The sequence below is a fragment of the Pundamilia nyererei genome, unplaced genomic scaffold (genome assembly GCF_000239375.1).
Source record: "Pundamilia nyererei isolate P.nyererei 1_Seehausen unplaced genomic scaffold, PunNye1.0 scaffold00316, whole genome shotgun sequence".
Taxonomy (NCBI): Eukaryota; Metazoa; Chordata; class Actinopteri; order Cichliformes; family Cichlidae; genus Pundamilia; species Pundamilia nyererei.
Genome location: NW_005187717.1, coordinates 391657 through 406312, shown reverse-complemented (window position 1 = coordinate 406312; position 14656 = coordinate 391657). Strand labels below are relative to the sequence as shown.

Genomic DNA, 14656 nt, shown 5'->3' with positions numbered 1-14656 from the left:
GTTAGGCTTGAAAAGCCTTAAATAATTTTCAGTCCGTTTATTTCTGGATTTGTGTACACATTCAGTTTTGTGTACACATTCAGTTTTGTGTATACATTCAGTTTTGTGTACACATTCAGTTTTGTGTACACATTCAGTTTTGTGTACACATTCAGTTTTGTGTATACGTTCAAGACAATATATTTCTGAAGGTGGTATTGACATAAAATTCTCACCAGAGAATCAGTAACAACAGTAACAACCCATCCTATCCATACATGCACAGAAATCAAACCATATGTGTCCATAAATTATGTGTAATAATGAGAATTGACACAGGGAGAAAGTATTGAACGGATTAACAAAGGGAGGTGCATAAAGGCATGTAAAGTCATAACAGACATCTTGCAAAACTGCAGGATTGATCACTCTGCGAGCCAAATTCACCAAATCAGCTCCATCTCTGTGTGCTTCAGGACCAGTTTCCCATCAAAAATCTCTATTATCTGCCTTATTTACTTGTTTATTACGCACCAGTTGTGTACAGTACTGCTGGCTGCTGTTTTTCTGTTTTCCTAAAATGACTTCTGACAAGAAAGCCTAATTCCTGCTATTCACTACAAAAAAATGTAACCTTTTATTGGTAGTGAATTATGCCAAATTGCTAAACGCGTAGCTATGTTTCTAATAAAACCTCTGTAACTTTGTGAAAAACAAGGTTTCTGATTTTCACTTTCTAATATAAATATTTATTTTGTTTCTTTTTCTTTATCATGTAGAAAAACTGTTAAATATGAAACTTCTTTACACTGACAGAAAGGGGAGATTCACCGGTCCGACCGCTTAGATGGGTCGTACGTGGCCTGCAATGTAAAATGAGTTCGACAGCCCTGGCCTAGGCGGTGGCACCATAACTGCCATTAGTGATTGGGTTGAAAACCAGGGATCCATTGTCAGCCCCTACGCTGGTGCAGTCGGTCACCGAGGACCGGAATATATCTAGGGACAATGCTGGAATATCTAGGAAGCATATCCTCGGCTTGTGGCCTTCATCAGGACCCTGATGAAGGCCACAAGCCGAAACATCTATTATTAAAGTTGTTCATCTTCCCTCAAGTGTTGCTGGAGTTTCTGCTTTGTGAATTCTTTTATCCTCTCCATGCACCTTGGAAGCAGGTGAAGTTGTGCCAGAAAATTCTTTTTGCCTTAAAGAAAACTTTGACATATTTAAACGATGCCTTCTCTGTGCGGTTAATGAATGGTGAAATAAAAAATGTCATATAGTCTTTTACAAGTCAACAAGTGCAGAGAAAGAGGATGATTGGTCGCCCTAGTGTATAATCTGCTTCAGTTTGAGTTTGAGTGAATCCTCAACACGGCTGCAATGAATTTAACCAAAAACCTTACCTGGACTGCCAGGGTCGCCTTTCTCTCCCTTTGCACCTGCTCCTTGATCCCCAGGTGGACTCCTAGGACCTGCATTTGTAAAGACAACAATGGTGATTTTAAAACGTCTGTTTAACTTTTATGGGAGCAAATTTTAACTCTTAAATGTAAATTAACAAAAGACAGACATCCCAACCAGTTTCCTCTTATCTAAGGGTGACATTTGTAGTCACCTTTCAGAAGAAAGGTGGGCGATCGTGGCTCAAGAGTTGGGAGTTCGCCTTGTAATCGGAAGGTTGCCGGTTCGAGCCCCGGCTTGGACAGTCTCGGTCGTTGTGTCCTTGGGCAAGACACTTCACCCATTGCCTACTGGTGGTGGTCAGAGGGCCCGGTGGCGCCAGTGTCCGGCAGCCTCGCCTCTGTCAGTGCGCCCCAGGGTGGCTGTGGCTACAATGTAGCTTGCTATCGCCAGTGTGTGAATGTGTGCGTGAATGGGTGGATGACTGGATATGTAAAGCGCTTTGGGGTCCTTAGGGACTAGTAAAGCGCTATACAAATACAGGCCATTTACCAAGAACACCAAAGCCGTGAAACATCCAAATAACATAAACTTACATACTTGTTTCAGCTGACGATTTTAGCAGCTGCTCACTTTCTGCAGGAAAGGTTTATGGCCAGATGAGACAAAAACTGAACCATCTGGCCTCTGTTACATGCAATGGGGATGTGCAGGTGAGGTGCTGTTTCTCTTCCTCTGCTGCTCATTTTTCCCAGCCTGCACCTGGACTCACTGAGCAGTTAGCCATAAAACATTATAAAGTCTGTTTGAGGTCCACTTGCAATTTTCTCTGCTCTCTAGAGTCTGAGATTCTGCTGAGCAGAATGGAAAGACACAGTCGTTTTGACAGTTTCGGGAACAGTGTAGATGTTTTTTTGCTGCTACTAGTGAAGGCTGGCCGGCCACAGAAGTGCGTCTGGTTGTTGGTTGTGTTGTTTCTTCCTTTAGACAGGTTAGTTTGTGTTGTGACTTTTCTCTTTCTGTTCTCTTATTGATATAATGATCTTGTCTGCATTCAGGGTCCAATCCTGCCCTGACTGTTCATGACAGTTAGGGCTTTTAAAATGAAGCATATTATTTATACCTTGATGATGGTGATAACATCTGGCTCTGGAGCTGTTTGGCTAACCCCATTGCACAAAGTTGTTAGAATAATGAAGAACGACAATGATTTCCAAATTCTTCAACATAACCTCCAATCAAAGCTAGATGGTTAAAACTTGTTGTGTTTTCCGGTACATTTGCATAATGACTGAAGCTGGTACCACTGACTAACAATGGATGTCAGTTTCAAGTACCTTGGTGTCACAGAGGGAAACCAAACTGCTCGGAAAGTCTCAACCACAAAATACCTGCAGAGCGTAAGAAACATCCTGAGGAGTCAGCTGAATGGGAAGAACAAGTAGAGGAAGAAGGCTGTAGGGATCGATGTAGTGATACCAAGTGGTAGCAACACCAGGAAGAAGGAATGTGAGAAGCTCGAGGAATACCGAGAGCTCACAGAGGAGCCAGAGAAGAAGTGGAAGGTGACGGCTGCCTTCCAGTCGAGAAAGGTTGGACTCTTATTAAGTCTGAGAGGGTAAAAAGACATCTGGCCTTTTAAGTTTAAAGTGATACAGAGTGCTAAACAAAGTTCATGTGTGCAAATTGAAGCTATAATCAAAGATATAAGGAAGAGGAAGGAAGGCTCTTTTTATTATAAATTGTTTGAAGTGAGTTTGACTCTGGCCGTCGTTTTAGAGAACCTGTGAGGAAGAACAAGAGACTCCAGGTTTCTTTTATCCCAACTGCAACCCGTCTCCTTAATGGCAAATAACTGTCTTGTGGCTTTTTATCATTGTTTTGTTTATTCTTATTGCTTCCCCTTGTGGGACAATAAAGTATTGAATTGAATATGTCTAATTAACATGCTGAATGAGATATGCAGTTTGAGTAATAAAAATAATTCTAATGTCTAGACTTTGTGTGTGTGTAGACATGCTGTTGCTCTCCTTGTGTCTCATCGTTTGCCTCCCTGTGTCATGGTCCTGGGTCATTTTGACCCAGTGTTCTTAGTTTTCCTGTGGTTTTGTATTTTGTTCCTTATGTTCATTGGATTGTTTGGTTTGGTATTTGGATCCCTCCTGTGTCCATGTTTTTATTGTGGTGTTTGTTCTGGTACCGTGTTCCCGTCCTTTGTGTTCTGTGTTCTCCTCATCCCCTCGTGTATTCATCCTTGTTCTCTGCCTCTCTCTCTGTGCCCATCTCTGTGTACTGTGTTGTGTTTAAGGTCCACATCTTGGTGTCAGTATTTTCAGGTTCGTGTCCTCCCCGCTCTGTCACGAGTAATTGTCCTCAGCTGCGTTCCCTGTGTGTTCCCACTTCCCTCATTACCTTCTGTGTATTTATGTCAAAGTGTCCCTTTGTTCCGTGTTGCGTCGTCCCTCCAGGTTGTGTGCATTTACCGTGTCTTCCCAGCGCCTCAGCTTTAGTTGCTCCCAGTATAGTTTTTGTATGACTTCTTATGTTCCTGTTAATAAAGACCTGCCTTTGAGTTCATCCCCGTGTGTCTAGAGCCGTGCATTTTGGGTCCTCTCTTGCCTTCACACAGCCGCCGCATGACACCCTGCTTGTTTATCTCCATTGCTGTATCCGGCTGTATGTCTTAAGTCTCAGTGTTTCCTGTTCATTCTCTCGTCCTGTGTTCAGTGTGCTAAGTTTTGCTTCCCCTGTCTCATCACATCTTGTTCACTCCAGCTGTTTCCACTTCCCTCGTCATCCCTCAGCGTATTTATTGTCTCTCCCTCAGTCTGTAAATCTTCTGTCCTCCCTCGTGTCTCCATGTCCTCTCATTCTTTCCATGTGTTTCAGGTATTTTGTATTTAGTTTTTTATGGTTGGCTCTTCGTTTAATTTTGTTTCTCTGTTTTGTTCTTGTTCATTATCAGCCACAATAAACGGCTCGTTTTTTTCCAGAAGCTCAAACATACATTTGTGCTTCTGAACTGGCTAAATACAAGACTGTGCATGAGGATTATGTATATGAAACTACTTTTTGAAAGACTCCCTCAGACTATTCGTTTATTCATGACCTGCACTCTCTGAGACTGTTTTTGTGCTCAAAGATGAATTCTCATGCTTCTCATTCAGAAAGGGTTTATGAAGAAGCACAGCCTGAAACGATCATTGGTGTAAGTCAGTCAGTTCAGGCAGAGATGGGTTGTGCACCCACACCTGCTCCTAGGGTGGCCAAGGTCCCCCCATTCCCTGCAGCTGTACCAGTTTCTCGGGGGACACTGGCTAGGACCCAGCTGGCACCAGCTCCTGCTTCGAGGGCAGCTGGGCTCCTGCCTACCCCTGCACCCGTACCAGTGCCTCAGGTTTGGGAGGCTGGGGCTCTGCCAATCGCGTTTCCTGGTCTCAAATCAGTTAGGGCCCTGCTGGTTTCCGCTCCAGTACCTGCTTCTCAGGTAGGAACAGCAGGTGCCAGATCATTGCTTATGCCACTCCAAGGTAAGGGCAGCCATGACCCAGCCTGCTCCTGCATCCGTTCCTACTCCTTGGGTGGGAGTGTCTGGTGTCTGGTCTGCCCCGGCACCCATTCTCGTTCCCAAGGTGCTAAAATATTGTCGCCAACAGTACTGAATGTTGCACTGGGGTCGTGCTTTGATCTGTGAGATGATATCTCCAGTCTCCCCAGTACAGAAGCTGGTTGTAAAGGATGCACTGAAGCAACTTTGATAAGATTTCAGAGAATGTGAGCAGCTCTTACTATAGCTGCCACAGGGTGGACTGTATAGGCATATTAAACTCTACCATTTTCCAGTACCTGGCTCTCCTTGTTCTCCTTTGTCTCCCCTTTCACCCTTTGGTCCTGGAAGGCCGTTATCTCCATGGTCTCCTGGAAAGAAACATACCGGTATGTGATGGATTATAATATCTGATGACACAAGCATGCAGAAAAAAGCACACACGGCCAGTGCAGTTAGAAGATGACCACAAGACAAACCAATTTTATTACCGACTTTTACTCCACATCATATTTTCATAAAATGCATAAAATTTTGATTATAAAAAAGAAAGTGAAAATGTAAAGAACATTGCAGTTCTACACAGGACTTGTATTGTTGTTGTAGAAGTTGTGATCAGTTGGAATATCTTGTTAATTCTTTCTGTGAACTATTTTTAGTGTTGTTTTTCTATATTATTTATTATATTTACATACCAATATGCTATAAGCTATTCTATAAAAAAATATAAAATTCAGTTTTTTGAAAAATAAAAATACAAACTTGTTCCCTAAAAAAGTAATTTCATTTAAAGGCGATTTTCAAATTTTGGCACATTTTATATCAACGTAAAAGTAGAAAACTCTATTTCCTAAATAATCAAGTTGTTTCCACAACATATGATGATAGTTTGCAAAATCCATGAACTGCCAAAGTTAATGACTTAATAATCTTTCAAATACTTAAATTTAACATCTATTTTTATTTTTGTTGACTGTATTACGGAAGAAACTTGTGCCGTAGAAGCTATACATTTTTGCCATGTTAGATTACAAAATTCTGCCCATTCTCTCCTCAACCTCTCTCCTCTCAAAATCAGCACTAGCTGAGTTGTGGATATTCTATTTTTCACCTTGTAAAACTGTAAAGGTAAAAGCCTGTTTATTATTGACATCACATCACTCAGATGTCATATTAAAAATGAACAGATCCTCGGTAGTTTTTCAGGCTTAGTCAGAGGCCAACCTGGCAACCAAATCTTCAGAGGATGCATGATCGACATCTGGAGGACTGCGAAGCTGTTAGCGCTTGATCACAAGAGATTTCAAACCACAGGAAAGTCATTGGGGTTATTAGAGGCAAGTAAACACACAGCACGTACATGCTATTGCTGTTTACTGTGGCTTAACCTGTCGAGACAAAAATGTAAAAAAAATTCAAGTAGCTTTCCTACTTTTGCTACAGTATGGAGTGACAGGTTGGTGAGTAGCACTGTTGCCTCAGAGCAAGAGTTCGAATCCACCAATTGGGCTTTCTGTGCATGTTTGCATGTTGTCCCTGCGTTTGTGGCCCTTTAGGTACATGCAGTTAGTAGGGTTAGGGTAATGATGCTAAATGGTCCATAGGTGTGAATGGTTGTCTGTGGTCTCCTTGCTATAATAAAGCAATTGAATCACGTGGAAATTCATTGCATGATCATTTTTTATGTTCATTCAAAGGTTGTATTTTTTTTCTTGAGTGTAGGATCAGAGACTCCGACCTTTTAAACTGAGAGCAGGTTCCAGACCTTCCTGACACAGGGGTGCCTGATTGAGATCCACAAAAGCACATCAGCTAATGGGGTCAAAATGTCAGTAACGATGTACTTTGTATGTTATTATCACAACTTTCTTTCTCCAGATTTGACCAATCTCAGAAATGAACACGGGGGAAGATTTCATCAAGATGTACAAGTAATAGAAACCAATATATGAGCACAGGGCTGGACTGGCATACTGGGCATTTGCCTGGGGGGCCGATGACTCAAAGTAATGTTTTTTCTTTGCCAACGTAATTATATCGAATATATAAATACAATATACATGATCTTTAATTGGACTTTAAATCTGAATTTAGTGGAAAAATAGATAAAGACCTGTCCAAAGTTTCCAGTAGCAAAAACAAAATTTAAAAAAAGAATCTTTTTAAAGCCAGTGATACATGTACTTAACCACATTTTAAGAAGTGATGTAGGCCAACACATCATGCCGCAATCTAAACAAACTGACATCTATCAGCCAGGAAATGGTTACAAAACTATTCCTAAGGCTTTAGGACAGCAAATCATGTTAGACATTTTTCACAAAAACAACAAAATGAAGGTAAATATAATTGAGGTGCTTTGGCATGACCATAAACAGACTGTTCATACTTAAAAACCTTCAAATGCTGCTGAATTAAAACAATAGAGTGCACCAAAATTCTTCCACCGTGATGTGAAAGATTATGACAAATGATTGATTGGAGTTCTTGCTGCTAACTCAGGTAATCTTTTCAGGAGACAATTACATTTTGATATAGGTCCCGGTAGGTTTAGATATCTTTTTTCCCAATAAATGAAATTGCAATTTAAAACCTGCATTTCCTGTTCACTCAGGTTATCTTTGTCTAAAATGATGTGATGATTTGAAACATCGGAAACAAGTGAGTGCAACAGAAATACAAAAAGGTAAGAAATCAGGGAGCTGTCAAATACTTTGTCACCGCACAGAACGTGACTATTTTAGGTGACGGAACTTGTTTTTCATTCATCTCTGTGGACGTCTGAAGCACTTCAATAACAGGTAAATCTTGGGTATAAGTGCACTACACTTAAAACACTTCTTTTTACAGCACTCGCTTTACATCCTTTTTAATCATCCTTAATAAGATTCACTAATTAAAATTTTCAGTGCAGTAAAAAAGAAACATATTGACGCTTTAACCCCACAACTGGTCACAGCAGCTGCCTGAGAAGGCTTCATCTTCTCTCTGTACACCGATGCAAACTGTTTCTTCATCTTTTATCTTTCTCTAATATTCTACAGTCTTTACATAATGAAATGCACTGTGATAACGGCAATGAATTAAGATAAAAACTGAATTAAATTGATGACTAACTGAGAATTATTATGTGAGGACTCGGGAAAATGAAGATGTTAGTGAATCAACAATCTGTCCTTAGTGTCCTTGTTTAGAGCCGAGTGGTTCACAGACAAATCAACCAACAAATAACCACAAAAACCAACTAAATGTAATTATCATAAAATATAAGTTTGATCAAAGACTTTTTTTTAGCAGAGAGCTTGAGGGCATGCAGAGTTTGATCTATTGGGAAATATATGCATTACAGCTGGTTAATTTGTCAGTGTGAGTAAAAGTCCAGCCCTGATAGAGATTTCATGCAGCAAATGTCAGTGCACTACATTGTGAAGCTATGTGAAATAACGGCTGCAGCTCATCCATCAACCAGGTCTCATCATCCATCTGACAGGAGATGATGCGTCATCAATGCTGGGATCATTGCCAGAGCAGCAGCTGAAAGCTAATGTATTCTGCTGCACACGACCCCACAGCATCTTCTAACGAATGAAGTTTTTACAGTTGAAACTTTTCTTGTTCTTTACCAAAGCAGGTTTTAGACTAAACACTGTAAAAATAAATACAGATGTGACACTGCTTTTCTGAATGCTTCTGTCATCAGCTCGTTCCATTTGGCCTTGGCTGCTGCTTTAAACTTACTGAATATGACATTTCACATTGGCAGATTTATGTCACATTGTTAACTCATTCACTGCCATTGACGTCTATAGACGTCAATTGAAAAACTTACGTTGACTGCCATTGATGTCTATAGACGTCAATGGCAGTCAACGTAAGTTGAACTGAAGCCCACCAGCAGTAAAAGTAGACCTGCAAGGAGGTGCAGGGTTTGCGCACGTAAGGGATTGCGCAGTGAGACAAAAATGTGGTGCAAGTCTTGTTGTGTTTCACTGCCAGCCATTTTCAAATGGCTGGCAGTGACTGAGTTAATATAAATACATCAATTACAGCTTCTGTAACTTTGACCTCACCTTTGCTGCCTTTTTCTCCTCGGGTACCTGGATGTCCATTGGTGCCTGGAGGACCTGGGGGTCCTGAGAACACATACGTAAATACATTGCTATGCTTGATAAACTTTAGAAAGTATTTTATTACACTATGTGTTATGATGCATCTGATTACACCTGAGGTATTGTTGTTCCGGGACAATCAGTCACATTGATTAGTTTCAAGCTTGTTCTGTTGTCAAAGCTTTGCAACTTAGGAAACATTCATCCTATTTTTTCATTCCTCCTTTGCAAAGTGTACTATAAATGCTCTATAGGCCAGCATCAACACCACATATGAGCTGGTGGAGGGAGACATGGGGTCTGGGACTGGCGTTCCAGCCAGGGCTGTGTGGTTGTCTCTACCCCATCTCATGGGTCTGTGAGTGGATTGCCCCTCTGGAGGCATTGGTGTCTGGACTTGGGAGTATAGTGTGTGTATGGGGAGTGTGAGTGTGTGTGTACTGCATTCATCTCTGAGTGTCTCCATGTTGGGCAAGTGTGAGAGTGTTTATATGTGTGCATGAGGATGGGCATGTATGCTTGTGTGTGCCTGTTTTCCTATGTCTACGTGTCAGGTTAGGTCTTAGCATCCAACTCTTTTAGAACATCTCAGGCTCCCCCAGGTGTGGGGACCTATTTCTCCACGCCACAGTCCCTGCCAGTGGCTGGTGTCCCCACCTGGCAGAGCAATGATGGTTCTGGATGTCAGAGGCTGAGTATTCAGTTGTGTACTGGTTCCCTTTCAGCGGCTGCTTGGCAGGACCTGGCCCCCTGACTCTGTCGGGCCCCTGCTGGAGTGTGGGGGGCCCTTGGGTCTCGGTGGAGGATGAGGCGAGCGAGAGACCTCACAGCCCAGAGAGTGTCTGTCTCACTCATCCAAACTGGCAGCTGGTCCATAATACAGGGGTCTGATAGCTGAAGGCTCTGCCTTCTATTCTACTTTTAGAAACTTACTATAAATTCTTATGGCGTGGCCTCGTTATTCATTTTGCATGTGAAGATGAAGACTTTAAATTCAAGTCCAAATTAAAGAGAGAAATATTGTCTCTCTTTCTAGTTCCAGTTAATACTCTTGCTGTAGCATTCAGGATCAACTGAAGGCTTTTCAGGAGCTTTTAGAGTGACCCGATAATTATTTATCACAATAGAAGCACTAGCTGTGTGGCATCACTCTGAGTCCGGATGTTTCTAATTTTACCAAACAAATGAAGGCAACCCTATATATTTGTTTAATGTGCATGCTAAAGGATAAATCTTGGTTAGAAATTCCTCATTAAATTCCTCACAGTCTTTGCCTACGTAGTGCAATCTAAAGTAAATTCTTGGTTAAACACCACATTTCTAAAACTTGTAGGACAGAGTACAATAACCTCAGTGTTGTCTAAACAACAATGATGTGGATCTAAAGCTTGAAATCAGACAATGCCCTGTGTGATAGTTGTTGCTTTACCCTGTTGTTGTGTACATAAACACATGCACAGACCTGGCTTCAAGCTGATGACTGTTAGTTTGCCTTCCAGGTTATGGGTGGTGGTATTGAGCAGGCTCAGGTCGGTCTTCAGTTTGTCCAGCTGACCTTCCTCGCCACACAGGCCTTTAATCTGGTAAAATATGTGACTGTGATGTTAAACTGTAAAAACATGGAAACACTTTTTTAAAGGAATTATTATAGATGAATAAGCTTTGTGTATAAGGTACTCCTGCTCAGATTAGTGCTCAGGGATTTTAGAAGGCTGACATGTATTGTTGTTGAATTTTTGTTCAATTCATGCACAAACACAAAGCGATTGGAGTACACTTATTTACAAATGTATTCATCCAAACCTAAAGAAATACAAATCAGTACTCAGCTCCCGATTGGGGAAAACTATGGTTGCACATCCACATATTATATTTTAACTAATCTCTGTATGATCTGAATATTGATATAGTCCAGGTAATGTGGAATAACACTAACAATGTTAGCTTTATTTTGATGAGCACACCATCCATCAATCACCTGCAAAGACAGACTGTGAAAGAAGGAATGGGGGGCAAACGTTCCAAAGACAGAAGTGTAAGACACCAAGTGTAGTGGTACAGGCCAGCTACACAGAAAGTACACCTGTAGTGTGTAAATGCAAGAAAGTAAAAAGCATCTTTTTGGAGGATGTTTTTGTGTAAAGCTGACTAAGCCTTGTGCAATGTTAAGGCAATATTAAAATATTAGTAGATAGAGATATTTTTTATTTTCCTGTATTCCTATTTTCTGTTGCCTACGTTGTGGGATTCAACAGATGGGGGAACCCTAAAGACAGCTGGAATGGCTCAGTGTGGAGAAACGAATCACAACTCACAAGAATTTCTAGAATACATCTGCGGGTCCAGTAGATTTTCTTGATGTACAAGCTGTGCTAAGCTGATCTGGGCTACTGCTTTTAGGTTTACTGCTCTTTGTGGATTTACACAACTCAATTCACCAAGATGTCAGCAGATGTTTGATGATTTGCCACGACTGATCACAGTTTTAAAAATGTGCTCCACTTTCTTTCCCACCTTAACTATATTGACCATATTATGTGTTGTCATCCATGTATAAATTTTGCCATGATGGAGGGTCCTCTACACTCCTGTGCAGAGAATAACACATATGTATTCATATGTGTTATTGTTTTAAACTTAATTCTTAACATTTTGTGTTTAAGTGTTTCCAGTTCATTACAGACTTCCTGGTGCTTCTTTTAATCAGGTATCATGACCATAGTGTTAAATTCCTGCTTATTACACAGAAACCGCCACAGGTGTTTCCAGGTCATCATTACGATTCTTTAAATGTGCTTTAAAAGGTTATTACATAGTTATAAATGTGTTATTAGATAGAAACAAGTGGTTTTGCATCTGTTTCCTTCTTATTACATGGAAACTACCTGAGATATTTCCAGGTAATAACCACACTTCTTTAAGTTAGCTTTAACAGGTTATTAATGTGTTATTAAATGGAAACAGGCGGTTTGGCATTTTGTTTCCTGCTTTTTATATAGAAACTACCACTGGTAATTGAGTGGTAATAACTTAGAAATTACCACATTATTACACTCTTATTTTGTCCTTGTTACCCTTCTATTACTGCTTTATTACCGAGCTCTATTTCCACATTATTACACCCAATTTTGGGGGCTCTTATTATCCTATTACATAAATTTCAGGGCAATAACACTCAACTGTAACCATTGTTGCTACCTCGATATTACTTGGATATTACATGGTTATTACTTTGGATATTAAAACTTAGAAATACTACATTATTACCCTCCTGTTTCCCCCTTGTTACCCTACTGTTACCCCTTTATTACCGAGCTGTATTATAATATAAATATAATCTAAGCTTTTGAACCGCTCATCTCAGAGAAGAGAAAGGAACAAACAACTTATTACCTGATGTCCAGCCATATCTTACCATCTATCTATGTGGCTTTTCCACATACGTGATTCAAAAGAAATGTTGTTTCTTGAATCATGACATCATTATATTTTCTCATTCATTGTATTGGTTATATTCTCATCAGTATTAAGCATAATTAAACTGTCATTAAAATCACATCTGACTTATGGTTCTCCGTTCAACCCTTAGTACCATTTCTCTTTTCCAGAATCTTTCAGAACATAATTTTGGGCTGGCAGCACATTTCTTATCTTTCACATCTCTGCAGCCACACACAGATACTCATCTACTGAGGCTGCAGCTGGATCATGTCTATGCACACAAAAATCCAGACATCTGAATAATTTTCATTACCCAGCTCATGTCTCAGCTAACATATTAATCAGACTTATACTTTGATTTATATCTTTGATTAAGAATAAAGATGATTCACTATAAGCAAAGCACATAGATAAGCTCTGTTATAGAGTTGTTATGACTATGATACTTGTCGTTGGCTCGCTGTGTGTGTGTGAGACAGGCGTGTGGAGAGGGGCACGGCTGCCCATCATCATGCATGATTTTGGCTTCTGTCTGGACAAACTGCCATACAGGCCATTTTGGAATACTTTCCAGATGCGCTGTATATTCAGTGATGGACTGCTTCTTAAATAGTACCTTTCTACATAAGCTCAGCACTTAAAACGCTTCCCACTGTAAGTCTCATTCACCAAATAACACACATTCCCATTGCACCTTTATGTATGCCCAAACTCTTTGTGTCACATTCACACGCTCACATGCCAGTGAGTACATCAACAGCAATTTAGGGATCAACATATTGCCCAAGAACATGGGGCAGCGATTGATCCACTCTACCAGAGCAACACAGGAAAGATCAAGTCAGCCATGGGTCAATCCTACAAACTTCAATATCCATCGTGTCATTGGCCCCGTGTCACATTATATGTACACGAGAAGAGTACCTGGCTCTCCAGCGTCCATAGGTGGTGTCTCAGGTTCTTGGTTTCTTGACTGTTGTTTTGTATGAGAGTTTGGAAGCTTTCATAACCATGAGAAACATCATTGGACGTTTGCCCCTCTGATCTGGGCCGAGCCAGTGAAGCCTCCAGTGTGAAAACTGGAACCAAGAGAAAATGAACAAATATGTTTCACTATACTTTCTTCCCATGTATGTTAATGGGTAACACATCATAATAATGTCACCCTAAACTTACTAACCTGCTTTACTAAGGTATTAGTAAGTGCTTCATCACTTATAAACCATTACTCCTCATTAAATACAAATATAAAAATTCTTGATTAAGATGCTTATTTATAATTATTTATTTATAACATGGTCATTGTGTCATTTATAAAGTCTAAATAACTGATTAACAAAGTATTTAGATGTCTGCTGTCCAGAGAGATGGAGCAGGGATTGAGAATGAAAAATGATTTGAATAATAAAATTTATTCTAATGTTTGGATTCTGTGTGCATTGAAGTGATGGCAGATTAGTATCTGTGTGTTTCTATCTGTTGTTTTGTAGTGTGCAGATAGAAAGAGGAGATTTTGTGTCAGGAGTAACTGTGCTGGAAGTGTTTGTAGGGTCTACAGTATCGAGTGCTTTGAGGCAACTGTTGTTGCGATTTGTTGCTGTATAAATTAAACTAAATTGAACCTTGTCGCCATGGTGTTTGTTGATATGGTAGCATCACTGAACTTTTAAATAATGTAGTTTATTTCTGTCTTTGCTCATAAGGTATTTCATTCTACAGCGACAGGGGCTGCCTTGCAATGCACCATCAGTGCTAATACTACTACTACTAATAATAATAGTAATATGTAGTAAGATTAATATGACTGCTGTGCGCGTGCATTTAAAATGATAATGCTACAAAAAAAGTTAAAAAGAAGTCATGAGGGATAAAAAGGTAGAATACTATTTACGGTACCAAAAATAGTGTTGTAGCGGTATTTGGAGAATTCTGTTTATCTTCATATCTTAATCATATGCATCTTTTAACCATTTGTTAATCACTTATTTTGATTTGTAAATTATACAATGAACATGTTATAAATAAGCTTATTGTCATGAATAAACATTTATATCTGTATGTATGAATTACATACTAGGGAGAATAAAATGTGATGGTGGATTAAACACTTTCTGATACCTTAATAATGCTCAGTTGTGTGACATTATTTTAAAGTGCTACTCATTAATGTATTTT

General features: G+C 39.9%; 1 protein-coding gene across 1 annotated transcript in view; it reads right to left on the bottom strand.

Moving 5' to 3' along the window:
* The window catches only part of marco (macrophage receptor with collagenous structure), a gene marked incomplete at its 5' end in the record, with an annotated part of 23128 nt that overhangs the window by 6007 nt on the left and 2465 nt on the right, over positions 1–14656 (bottom strand). Inside the window, 5 exons of the mRNA XM_005751582.1 lie at positions 1387–1455; positions 5231–5302; positions 9002–9064; positions 10503–10620; positions 13406–13560. Coding sequence (XP_005751639.1) covers positions 1387–1455; positions 5231–5302; positions 9002–9064; positions 10503–10620; positions 13406–13560 — 477 coding nt within the window. The remainder of the gene's footprint in view (positions 1–1386; positions 1456–5230; positions 5303–9001; positions 9065–10502; positions 10621–13405; positions 13561–14656) is intronic.